We start from the raw sequence: 13,996 nt of genomic DNA, 5'->3' as shown, positions 1-13,996 counted from the left end.
CATATGAAATAGTCTTTGTCCTCAAGGACCTTATATGCAACAAAGCCCTCTCTCTCTCTCTCTGTGTGTGTGTGTGTGTGTGTGTGTGTGTGTATGTGTGTGTGTGTTTGGTGGTGGTGGTGGAAAGGAACTCCAGAGAACCCAAATCTCCAAAAACTCAAGAGAAAAATGCTCACCACAAATTAACCAGGAAGGGGTGCTCTAGACACTGCATGATCTGAAGCTCCTTGAAGACATTTCTTACTTCGTTGCGCTCAACACACTTCTGTTTGTTCATGTACTTCATGGCGTACATCTTCTTGGTATCATTCTTCCGTACAATGCAGACCTAGTAAGAGCAAATCCAAGTGAGGAATTGTTTAAGAGAAACAATATCCTGTTGGAGGTAGAGAAAAGAAATGTAAAACTCCTCCCTAGTAGTGCTGGCAGTATTTCCTTGACCAACTTATGACTGAAAAATTTCATTTTTTAAGACTTCCCGTCAGGATCTAAAGAAAACAAAATTCAGGTCTTCTGAACAGTGTTAATTCAGCATTCATATTTTCTCAAACTGCTTCCCATTTATTTAATTAAGACATTTTGGTGGGTATTTTTTTTGAAGCAATCTTTGAAATTTTATACTGTCATTAAAATCTTAACTAGATGCTCAAAATCCCTTTTTACTGAAATGGGGTCTAACAGTTCGTGTGAACAATATTGTAAATTTCTATATTCTTCACAACCCAAATATTATTTCCTCCACGAATTTTTCCCTGATACCTTGAATAGTGATAACCTTTCTCCTCTTTGGAAAAAACGCTCTGTTTTGTCTCTTTTTAATGCACTTAGGAATAGTGATAAAGATTGGACATGTGATTCATTGATATAGGGAACTCTCAGAGGAGGGAAAGACCTTTATCAGTTAAGGTCAACACCTTCTCTGCAATTTATAGTCTTAGTTGGCTAGATCCTAGAGAGGTTAAGTGTCTTGCCCAGTGTTATGCAGCCAACCTGTGTCAGACAAGGGACTTGAGCTCGTCTTCCTGGTTTTGAGGCTGGCTCTCTACATGCTAAACTGTAGTTGCAACTTTTAAATCTATTTAGCCTTATTATAGCGTATTATAATTACTATAATCTTTCCTGCTAGACTCTAATTTCCGCAAGGACAGACACTGTGTCCTACTTGAACTTTGTACCTCTTTCAGAATCCAGCAGTGTTCGACTCACAGCAAATGATAAATTAAAGTCTGTTGAGTTTGTATTGATTTTGAAAAAGTCTGAAAGCCTGATAGGACTTTTAAACAGAGAGGAAAAATTTGCTCCAGACAATGCATGTAAATGCCTCTGACTCACTTGGAAAGGCTGTTTTAACACAGATTTTCCCCTTAGAAAGGCTATCAGGTCTTAAATTCAATATGTTAAAGGAGTTCAAGATGAATGCCTTTTTTAAAAAAAATGGCAGATGTGGAAGGATGGTATAGAAATTGGAAAAGGAGAGGAAGAGACAGAGAGAGGAATTAGTCATTTCATTTTTAGTATTAGTGCCCAGGGTACACTATGGCACAAAATGCATTCTAGAATAACTCAAATGAAAGACTGGAAAAATATACTTACTAAGTTCTATAATCCCTAATCAGAAACCAAACTTCTCTTGATTTTTTGACTTCACCTAGACTTTCACTTGAGGACTTCATTTCCAATATTTCCTACTGGTTAGCATTTAATTTTTGAAAGGATTACATATATAAATATGTATGCAAAATAAGAAAAAAAGAAATATGTGTGCATATCACAATAAATAGATTTAGGATTAAACACACACACACACACACAAGTCTTTCTAATAAAGGACCTAAGAATTTTATCTGAATGCATTTCCCCCTGAACCACAAAAGTCCTGAAAGTGGAAGAGCTGAACAGGGAGCTTTTCTGTCAAAATCAGAGGCAGGGAGGAAGTGGAGGAGAGGGGATGATTTTCTGGAGATTCTGGACTCTTTAAGGAGTCAGCTGGTCTTAGTGAAGTATTACATGGGATTCCAGGAAGTGCTTTATGCTATGCAGGTGAGTGAGGTTTGTAGCTCTAGATGGTGGGAATTTTGGTGGCAGGAACTTTTTTTTTTCAGTAGTTATGGCTTAGGTAGTCATAGGGTAAAGGTTTTATGATGGGTCTCTTCTAAGAGAGGAAGAGAACCCAGAGGGTAAAGTGGATTGGTAGGGAGGGGGGCACTGGGACTACCCTGGATGGGTATCTTCTATTTTTTACTTAAGGCATGTGCTTTGAAGGAAATTAGATATTCTGCAAGGTAGAAGTGAAGAGGTAGTCTGCCAATCCAGACCTGATGGACCCCTTATGCAAAGTCACAAAAGCAAGAGGAGTCTAGTGACTTCTCGTGACAGGGAACCTCTAGCAGGTCATTAGTCTCTAGAGTGTTTTCTCTTATTATCTCATCAGATACATAGTCTGAATATCCTTGCTGCTTTGGTGCACTAGCAAAGGGTCAGTTGGGTCTTGATCCTTACCTTTCCAAAACTGCCTTTCCCAATGGCACGCAAAATTTCAAAGTGATCAAAGTTGACTGTAAAAGAAACAAAAATGACATGGTGTTTATTGACTAAGCACTTGAGATATTTTTGTGTTATTACAAAGAGGTATTTTAGAAAAACATGGATAGACACACAAAAAAATTAAAAGCAAAATGGGCAGAACCAAAGAAAACATTGTATACAGTAACAGCAATGTTGTTTTAAGAACAACTTTGAGCTATTAAGTAATTTTGACTATTATAAGTACCCAAATTAATTATAAAGGACCAATGAAGGAAGATGCCATCTGAATCCAGAAAAAGAACTGATAAATAAAAGCATGTATAGAATGATTTTGCACATATATATATATGTATGTATATATTTATATCTAATGGCAGCCATCTCTAGGGTGGGGGGGAAGAAAAAAAGGGAAAAGTGAAATTTACATGATAACTATTATATATTTAAAAGGAATAGGAAGTTATACACAATAGATTTGCAATTTCATGTGTAATCATCTTTTAAAAAATTCTACTATGTTATGGAAATGCTTGTTTTATTTCATATTCTATTTATTTCATAAATTAAAAAGTAAAATAAATTTTTTTAAAAAAAGATAAAACTAAACAACGGTTTCTAGATTCAGTTTTCTCTTCATGTGAGGTATACTGGGAAGATAGGTGCAAAATAATTTTCATCAATGTTTCCTATAATGCCAAACAACATTTCAGTCAGTCAACGTTTATTAAGCACCTTGGATGTACCAGCCACTGTGCTAAGCACTGGAGATACAAGAAAAGCAAAAGCCAGTTGCTGCCCTTGAGGAGCTCACAGTCTAATGGGGGGAAACAACATGCATGAATGACCTCTTTTATAAATAGGAATTTTACAATCTTCTGCTGTGTCTGTTCTTGCTCTTTAGAGTCATTTGCTATTGTACCTTGGACGAATTTATCTTTTCCTGAGTAAGGGGTATATCATCCTTAAAGAAACAGCACAGAAATGGATGCCCAGTGTGTAATATTTTTACTTATCTGAAAGTATGTGCCTGGAAGAGAAGGTATGCTGGTTATTTAGTAAGAGTAAGGATGAATAACTCAGTGCTGTCATGAAATCCACAAACTATTTCAAGACCTAGATGAAAGTCTCTAGTCTGTTGAGTAGATCTTCAGTGGAGGATTTACAGAAATATATGAAGAAGAAGTATACAGGATGAGGAGTGCCAGAGGGTCAGTGATCTGCACAGATGGAGGTGACTTTATTAGTTCTTTTCCATTCAGTCATTATCTTTATTCAGGCGTCTCCTAAAATCTGTACTCTCTAGCCCTGATCTTCCTCTGGAGGTCCTGTGCTACATCACCTCCTGGATATTCTATTCTATTCAATTCAATAAACATTTATTAAACTCCTACTATATACCAAGTATTGTGCTAGGCACTGGAATACAATGACAAAAACAAAAGTGTCTGCCCTCATGGAACTTACATTCTATTGAGGGAAGCAGCATTGATACATATCAGTAAATATGTACAAATGAAAAATAAACATTAGATATTATGTACAAAATAATTTCTGAGCTCATAAAAAGGATATAGCTCTCACCAACTGGGTTTCAGGAAAAGCTCCATGTATAAGACAATGCTTGAGCTGAGTCTTGAAGGAAGCCAGAGACTGATTTTATGAGGCAGAAATGAGGAGAGAGTGCATTTCAGGCTTGGAGATAGTCAGAGCAAAGGCATGGAGGTGGGAGATGGAATATTGTGTACAGGAAAGAGTAGACAAGTCAGCCCAGGTAGAACTAGAGGTCTAGTGGGCATCTCAAATTCAATGTGTTCAAAATGGAATTCATTATCTTCTTTCTTAAGCACAGACCCTCCTCCAAACTTACCTAGAACTGTTAAAAGTAGTACAATTCTTCCAGTCACTTATATTCAAAATCTTGGCATTATCCTCAACTTTTCCCTTTTCTTTCTTCTTACAATCATTTAGTTGTCAAGTCTAATGTCTATTTGCATACATCTCCTTTCCTCCATTCTTGTCCACCATTTGGATTATTTAAAGATCCTACACTATTTGGATTCTCAGATTCTAGTTTCTTCCCTTTCCTTCCCTTCCCTTCACTTTTTTCTCCACACAGCTGCCAAAATGGTCTTCCTAAAGCACAGATCTGACCAGGTCACTCCCTAAGAATTTTCGGTGATCCCTTATTGATGCTAGGATAAAATACAAATTTGGCATATAAAGCCCTCCACAATCGTGCTCCATCCTGCCTTTCCAGATTTATTTTGTACTACTCTCTTTTACAGACTCTACATCCCAACTAAACTGCCCCACTTGCTGTCCTCTGGACTCAATATCCCATCTCCTACCTCTATTCTTTGGCCTGAGTTGTTCCCATGATAGGAGTATATTCCCTCTTAGAATTTTCAGCTACCTTTAAAGATTGTCAGGTGCCATCTTTTATGGGATGCTTTTTTTGGAAGCAATTGAGGTAAAGTGGACTTACCCAGGGTGACATGGCTAGTAAGTGCTGGAGGATAAATTTGAACTAACATCCTCGTGACTCCAGGGATGGTGCTCTAATCCACTGTGTCACTTAGCTGCTCCATGGGACAACTTTCTTGAGCCCTCTGTTTGCTTCCTCACATTAGTTTTTTAACATCTGTTTAAAAGTTGGGTTCACCCAACACAAGTGCCAGATTCTTATGGGCAGGGATTATTTTCCATTTTGTCTTTGGTACCCTCAGCAACTAGCTTAGTCCCTTGCACATAATAGGAACTTAATAAGTGTTCACTGGGTTACAAAATCAAGCAATAATAGAAATGGAGATAATGCCCACACAGTCTAGTCTGGTGCAAGTCCTCACCTCACCTCTGGGCTATTGCAGTAGCCTGCTCATTTGTTTCTTTGCTTCAAGTCTCTTCCCATTCCAGCAAGTCTTCCCACTCAATGGCCAAAGTAAGCTTCCTAAAGTTCAGGTCTGACCATGCAATAAACTCTGTGGTTGTCCTGTCCTACTCTTCGAGACCCCAATAAACTCTAAAGGCAACCTGTTATTACCTCTAGAATCAAATATAAAATTCTCTATCTTTTAAAACCTTTTATAACCTAACTCTTTCTATTTTTCCAACCATTGCTTCCCTCCAACTATTCTCCAGAGTCACTGGCCTTGTTGTTCCTCCCATACAATACTCCCTTATCCCTGTGTCTTTTCATTAGATGCCTTGGGAGCCTGGATTACATTCCTTTCTCACTACTGTTTCCTGGCTTCCTTGAAGATTCAGCTCAAATCCCACCTTCTGCAAGGGGCCTTCTGGCCTCCCTTCCTTCCATCTTCCTTCCCTTCCCCATTAATATAGCATAAATCTTTTATGTACATAATTCTTTGCATATTTTCTCCCCCATTAGAATGTGAGTTCCTTGAAGGTTGGGAACTTGTTTTTGCTTTCTCTGCAACCCCAGTACAAAGTATGTGCTTAATACTTGCTGACTTCTCACAAGAACAGGTGGCCACTATTAACAACCATATGAAATAATGCTCCAAATCATAAATAATAAGATAAATTCAAGTCAAAACAATCCCAAAGTTTACCTCACACCTAATAATTTGGCTAAATGACAGAGGATGGAAATATTTAAGTTTGGATGGGATATGGAAAAATGGGCACAGCAGTGCATTGTTGGAGCTGTGAATTAGTACAATGAAATTTGAAAAATGATTTGGAATTACACAAACGGAGTGGTGAAAATATCCATGTTTTTGACCCAGAGATTCCACTGTTAGGCACACATACCTGCAACGAGGTCATTGACAAATGAAAAAGGCCATACACAACAGAATATTTCTAGCTGCACTTTTTGTGGTAGCAAAGAACAGGAAGCAAAGTAGATGCCCATTGAATGTGGAGTAGCTAAATCAGTTGTGGTAAATTAATGTTAAGAGTAGCTAGATGGTGCAGTAGATAGAGTGCTAGACCTAGAGTTAGAAAGACTCATCTTCCTGAGTTCAAATCTGACCTCAGATGCTTACTAGCTGTGTGGCCCTGGGCAAGTCACTCTAGACCTGCTTATCTCAGTGTCTCATCTGTAAAATGAGCTGGAGAAGGAAATGGCAAACTACCCTAGTATCTTTGCTTAGAAAACCCACATGGGGTCACAAAGAATCAGACACAAGCAAACAACAACAACAAAAGATGAATATTATATCATACAATATTACCTTGCTGTAAGAAACGATGATGTAAACAGAGAAGCAAGAAAAGACATATGAATTGAGGCAAAGAGAAACAGAAAAACATTTGCAACATTTGCAGAGATACTATATCTATGTAATGTTAAGAATAGACACCACCAAGCAACTGACATGAATGCTGTGATATTATAAAGAACAAGCTTGTATGCAAAAAGAGATAGGAGAAGATACCTCTCCCTTTTCCTGTACAGAGGAGTAAGGGTCCATGAGTGTGAAAGACTGCATATAATATTAGATTTTTTGATTAATTTTGCTGATTTAAAAATTATTTTCAAACTCCTTGGGCAAAGGAGGAGGAAAGAAATGGGAGAAATCTAAGTGATATAAGAAAAAGGGATACAAATAGAAACCTCTAAATTAAAAAAAATTAAGTACTATTAAGTCTATTAAAGATTATTGAATTTGAGACTACCTTTATGGATGAGATCGCAGATTAATTAATGTATCACAGTTGGTAAGCAGAATAATCTATATGTTCAGTCCTTTAAATGGAAGTCAACTTTTTTGTTATTCATTTTATCTTTCCAATTCACTTTCAGCACTGCTCAGTACATCCACTTGATGGGATGTGTGAATATCAGCTCCTTGGTAAATATGTGATAGCTGAACTGCCCTAATGAAGGTGTCCTTAAAAATCTCAGGTACTAGGGAAGTGTTAGGGCCTCAAGTCCTAGTGATAATCCATTTTGTTCGTACCTTTATTTTCAGTCAATTAGAGAGAAGAGAAAGAGCTCCAGTCCTGACTTTCTTTGTCTGAAGCCACTTCCAAGTGTGACAGCTTAGTTTACTGAGGAGGCCAGTGATGTATGTAAAATGACAGAAAGTAAGATATTATTCCTCATCCATTTCAGCTCCTTCTTGAGTTGTACTGTTTAGCATACAATAAATAGTTGTACTATTTAGTATACAACTCAAGAAGGAGCTGAAATGGATGAGGAATAATATCTTACTTTCTGTCATTTACTAAATATTAGGGGCAGCTAGGTGGTGCAGTGGATAGAACACCAGTGCAGGAGTCAGGAGGACCTGAGTTCAAATCTCACCTCAGACACTTGACACTCACTAGCTGCGTGACCTTGTGTAAGTCATTTAACCCCAATTGCCTCATCCTGGGTCATCTCCAGTCATCCTGATGAATATCTGGTCACTGGATTCAGATGGCTGTGGAGGAGAAGTGAGGCTGGTGACCTGCACAGCCCTCCCTCACTCAAAACAAAGTCAAGTGCAAGTCATGTCATCACTTCTCTGATGGCATGTTCTTCTTTGGCAATGAAGGACGAACACACACGTACTAAATAGTAAGCAAAACCTCCATAATTCAGGCTGAGGTGGGGAAGCCAGTCTCAATAATGTGACTGAGTTTTATCATTATTATGTGTATTTTATATTTCATATATATCACACTTAAAATTTGTTTTTATTAAAATACAATTTTATCCATCATTCTTACCACTGAATTTATTTAGTACTCTACAGTTAAAAAGAACTTTACATACTTTGCCTCATTTGCTCATTTCCTTACAACAAGCCCATAAGGCTAAAAGTACAAATGTCATTTATGGTCCATCAGTAAGGGCTGTTCTGCACCCCCTCCCAGTCTCAAGACTTTGGGCTCACATGGACTGGGTCTGGTTCTAAAGACTGACCCCAACCAGGCTGTTTTCTCTTTTCAGCTCAGAGCCCCTCCCTGGATCACTCCAGGAAAAACTCAAAATATACTCATGTTGCTGCTTGTGTTCAGTTTTCCCCAAAGGTGGGAAATAAGGACCCCAATTCAGGTACAGGCACTCAATATAATATCTATCAGAAATGGGTAGCTTTTATTTCACCATCCCAACCCTATTCCTGAAAGTGTATATAATACAAAGGACTTATAGTACATGACTAGATAAAAGAATCAGCACAAAACACTCATATCATTGAACTTCTCAAGGTAAACCACTTTGGAGACTGATGAATAAGCAACCCCTTGCTATGGGACCTATAGTGCACAAGCAACTCAGTCATAACAGAGAGCTGACAAAGTCCATATTTCCCTAACCACCTCTTATCCCCCAACATGGCATGGCTATAGTACTTTGACTATAGGGAAATATTTGTCTAAGAGACACATAGGTTAGGAAATCTTCTCTCTCTAGTAGACTAAAACATTCCAACTCTAGAACTTGTGGTTACCCACAGGAGTAAATCCCAAAGCTGGTGCTGCCTAGTAAATCTCCCTTCTCCAGAGAGAAGGCTATGTTCCAGGATCATCCTGCTTAAGAGCAAAATCCTCTCTTCCTCTATACAGAATGCTTGGGTTCAGGACCAATGTATTTGAACTTATATCTCAACCCCATGCAACCACATATTTGTCATGGCCATGTGCTTCTGTAGGGCTCTATAAATGTCCCCCTAGCTGCCATATAATGGCCAGGGCAAGTCCATTATTAGAAACTTTAGCCTCTCTCCTGTGTTCAGAAAAGGAAAGAGAAAGACAGATGACAGGAACCTGAGGTCCAGTAATTTCAGGCCACATGAACAATATGTGTTTCATCTGCCAAGCTACCATTAACCATTCCTAAGGGAAGGGGAGGGATGTTTCTGTCTGAGAGTCCAAGGAAAATAGAGTCTTTGAAAAGGCCAAGCTGGTACCTCAGCTCTGTTATACCTCACAGGGAAAGGGTAGTTCTTCCAATAAGTGGCTGGTCTCCTGTATTCCCATCACTCTAATATCATTACCTTCCCTTTACAGAGAAGGATGCTGAGTTTCAGAGAAGTAAAAATCACATGGTCAAGGTCATATGGCAGATGTGGAACTAGAACCAGGTCTTCTGATGAGATCTACAACCCTTTCCACAACTTCTTTTCATTTACATCTCATAGAGATTCTTCTGTGGTTTGAAACTGCTACTTCTATACAATTCAATTCACTTCAGGTCAGTTCAGTAAAGCCTTCCTGTCACTTATTTCATCAGCCTCACACTATGGTACTCTAACAGAGCCAAAGATACCCAGTTCAGGAAAAAACACAAAACACTGAGTGTTAGAAGCAGAGCTAAAGCCAGATAGTGTTTGCTTTTCTAGGAATACATGGTCTTAGAGCATGAAAAAAGGCACCTCGCTATAGCAACAGAGCAAGTACCAACATTAGATTGGCTTTGTCCTACCCACCGTCAGAGGATAGATGGTTTATATTCAACCTGTATATAGGCCTTGCTGTGACCTTGTCCTTCCTTTAGGATGAATGGTACCTAAAAGAGTACACTCAGAAAGGGAGGAGAGGTGCATACAAAGCTTAGCCTCCAACCACATATTTCCTCTTTTAGGTAGTTTAGAATTTGTAATAATACACAAGACAATAATCTGAGTTCTTCTGTATTTCATAGTTCATAAGGTAAAATAGTGGTTTATTTATTCAATTCAATAAACATTTATTAATCAACTCTATGGGAAGTTAGGGCCTTCTTGGAATAGTAGAAGGAAAGTGTGCCTTGAATCAGGATGACCAAGGCTCAAGTCTTGTCTCTGACACACACTGGGTGTGGGACTCTGAATGCTGCACTCAATCTTTCTTTCTTTTTTTTTACTGTCTATTTATTTATTTTTAGTTTTTAACATTCATCTCCACAAAATTTTGAGTTCCAAATTTTCTCCCTATCTCTCCCCTCCCCCCACCCCATAATTCCTCATATTCTGATTACCCCTTCCCTCAGTATGCCCTCCCTTCTATCATACCCCTCCCTTCCCTTATACTCATCTTCTCTCTTATTTTTTCAGGGCAAGATTGATTTCTATACTGCATTACCTGTATTTCTTATTTCCCAGTTGTATGCAAAAACAATTCTCAACATTCATTCCTAAAACTTTGAGTTCCAACTTATCTCACTTCCTCCTTACTCACCCATCCCCACTGAGAAGGCAAGCAACTTAATAGGGGCTATATATGTGTAGTTTTGTGAAAGACTTCCATAATAGTCATGTTGTAAAAGACTAACTACATTTCCCTCCATTCTATCCTGCCCCCCACTTATTCTATTCTCTCTTTTGACTTTGTCCTTACCCAAAAGTGTTTACTTTTAATTACTCCCTCCTCCAATTTGTCCTTCCTTCTATCATCCCCCCACCTCACTTGTCACTTTCTCCCCTACTTTCCTGTAGCATGATAGATTTTCATACCAAATTGAGTGATCCTGTTATTCTCTCCTTAAGCCAAATGTAAAGAGAATAAGCTTCATTTTCCCCTCTCACCTCCTCCTTTTTCTCCTCCATTAAAAAAACTTTTTCTTGCCTCTTTTATGACAGATAATTTGCCCCATTCCATTTCTGCCTTTTTCCTCCCATTATATTCCTCTCTTACCCCTTAATTTTATTTTTTTAGATATCATCCTTTCTTATTCAGTTCACCCTGTGCTCTCTGTATTTATATACAGACACACACACACACACATGCATATATGTGTGTGTGTATGTGCGCATGTGTGTATAATCCCTCCAACTACCCAAATATTGAGAAAAGTCTCAAGAATTACAAATATTATCTTTCCATGTAGGAACGTAAACAGTTCAACTTTAGAAAGACCTTATGATTTCTCTTTCCTGTTTACCTTTCCATGCTTCTCTTGATTCTTGTGTTTGAAAGACAAATTTTCTATTCAGTTCTGGTCTTTTCATCAAGAGTGCTTGAAAGTCCTCCATTTCATTGAATGACCATGTTTTGTGATTTTTAGGGGTTCAGATTCATTCCTGTAAATAACACTCTCACACTGCTTTAAAAATGAAGGTAGTTTAATTATAGACTGTCTATAATGACATCCAATACAACAGATAATACACAACAAGCACAGAGTAATAAGTATAATAATAATCAGTATAGCAGAAAAAGAAAAAGAAAAAGAAAACATCACCAATTCGAGGAGCACCAACACCTGAATTACATCAGCTGGGGAATCCTGGGATACAGCGTTCAGGGTCCGAATTGGGAGCACAAGGGTCCCAGGCAGAGCGTCATCTCCATGGGTGAGATTCCGAGGACTTGCACTAAGTGAGGGGAGTTTATAGGGACCTAGACAAAGAAGGCTTTTTGCCAACGGCTCCACACACTGTTCCAAGCTGGTCAGGCACATGGCCATGGGAATGCAGGTGTTTGTTCGTCAAGGACATATCATACGGGGGCCACAAGATATAAGCTAATTAATCATATACTGGGAGGACTAGCCAGATCCTCCAAGTATTATCTATGTGTTCCGGGAGTGGCTAGTTCCCAAAACATTAAGGCATGGCCAACTCGCGCATGTTATGTTCCTTGAGAGGTCACCAAAAGGACAGAGTGAACTTACTTTATTCAAGGGATATGAAATATTCCTTCAGACCATTTTTTCCCCTGAAGCATTATACTCAGTTTTGCTGGGTAGGTGATTCTTGATTTTAATCCTAGTTCCTTTGACTTCTAGAATATCATGTTCCAAGCTCTTCAATTCCTTAATGTAGAAGCTGTTAGATCTTATGTTATCCTGATTGTATTTCCACAATACTTGAATTGTTTCTTTCTAGCTGCTTGCAATATTTTCTCCTTGACCTGAGAACTCTGGAATTTGGCTACAATATTTCTAGGAGTTTCTCTTTTCGGGTCTCTTTCAGGAGGTGATCAGTGAATTCTTTCAATATGTATTTTGCCCTCTGGTTCTAGGATATCCTGGCAGTTTTCCTTGATAATTTCATGAAGATGATGTCTAGGCTCTTTTTTTGATCCTGACTTTCAGGTAGTCCCATAATTTTTAAATTGTCTCTCCTGGATCTATTTTCCAGGTCAGTTGTTTTCCAACGAGATATTTCACATTATCTTCTACGTTTTCATTCTTTTGGTTTTGTTTTGTAATTTCTTGGTTTCTCATAAAGTCATTAGCTTCCATCTGCTCTATTTTAATTTTTAAAGAACTATTTTCTTCAGTGAACTTTTGAACCTCCATTTCCATTTGGCTAATTCTGCTTTTTAAAGAATTCTTCTTCTTATTGGTTTTTGGAACTCTTTTGCCAGTTGAGTTAGTTTATTTTTAAAGGTATTATTTTCTTCAGCATTTGTTTGGGTCTCTTTTAGCAAGCTGTGGACTTGCTTTTTGAGCTTTTCCATGGCCTGAGACCATTGCATATTTATTTTGGAGGTACTGGATGCAGAAGCCTTGACTTCTTCTGAAGGCATGCATTGTTCTTCCTCATCCAAAAGGATGGAAGAAAATACCTGTTCACCAAGAAAGTAACCTTCTATAGTCTTATTTTTTTCCCCTTTTTTTGGGCATTTTCCCAACCAGTTACTTGACTTTTGAATCCTTTGTCAAGAGGAGGGTATACTCTGGGCACCTGAAAGTTCTCACTTCCTCCAAGGTGGCACAATCAAGGGAGAGGAGTTTACTCCTGTCCTGGCCTGCACACTGGTCTGGGAGCAACCAAAAACTTTTCTGCCCAGAATCTGTGAGTAGTAGAATTCCCTTTATAGGACTGCCTCCAGCTCTGCCAGTGCTCCTCCTCCACACCCCAGGGCCCAGTTCAGGGCTACAATTCAGATCAGCTGCTCAATTCCTCCAGGGTCTTTAGGTGGAGGGCAGGGCTGCCACTCAGGGTTGAGATTCAGATCAGCTGCTCAGTTCCCCAGGGGCTTTTTAGGTGGAGGGCTCCAGCAACGAATGTTGACACTTCAGTGGCTGCTGCCAGGTAGAGCCAGATTACATTCCCTTTCCCTGATGGAAAAGCTTTCTCACTGACCTTTGAAGCTTTCTTTGGCACTTGTGGGTTGAGGGATCTGAGAACTGCCACTGCTGCTGGGGATTCTGCCCCCAAGGCCTGTTCCTGTCCTTTTCCTGGTGGTGCTGAGCAGCGCAGGCTATGCTGGGCTTCGTGGGCTGTGCTCTGCTCTGTACCCAGTGTGATAGACCTTTCATGTCAGTTTCCAGGCTATCTTGGGCTGAAAATCTCTTTCACGCTGTTGTTTTGTGGCTTCTGCTGCTCTAGAATTTGTTTAGAGTCATTTTTTACAGATATTTTAAGGGCTGTGGGGGAAGAGCTAGAGTATGTGCATCTTTCTACTCTGCCATCTTGGCTCTGCACCCTTGCACTCAATCTTTCACTGTGCTAGGAAACTCTCTAAGACTATCACTTGTAGGGATAATAATCACTTTGCATCTCTCTGTTTTTTTTTTTTTTTTGAGCATTGAGGTGTTTTGAGATTGTAACTACAGGGCATCACTGAGACAATTGAGTTAAAA

General features: G+C 38.9%; 1 protein-coding gene across 1 annotated transcript in view; it reads right to left on the bottom strand.

The window, feature by feature from the left end:
* STK32A (serine/threonine kinase 32A) overlaps positions 1 to 13,996 on the bottom strand; it is a 152,195-nt gene that overhangs the window by 95,568 nt on the left and 42,631 nt on the right. Inside the window, exons 3-4 of the mRNA XM_072630673.1 lie at positions 2,500 to 2,555; positions 177 to 328 (exon numbers count right to left, since the gene is read on the bottom strand). Coding sequence (XP_072486774.1) covers positions 177 to 328; positions 2,500 to 2,555 — 208 coding nt within the window. The remainder of the gene's footprint in view (positions 1 to 176; positions 329 to 2,499; positions 2,556 to 13,996) is intronic.

Source organism: Notamacropus eugenii, chromosome 1, assembly GCF_028372415.1.
Source record: "Notamacropus eugenii isolate mMacEug1 chromosome 1, mMacEug1.pri_v2, whole genome shotgun sequence".
Classification (NCBI taxonomy): Eukaryota; Metazoa; Chordata; class Mammalia; order Diprotodontia; family Macropodidae; genus Notamacropus; species Notamacropus eugenii.
The sequence above is the reverse complement of the archived record's forward strand: the minus strand, read 5'-3'. Positions and strand labels throughout refer to the sequence as shown.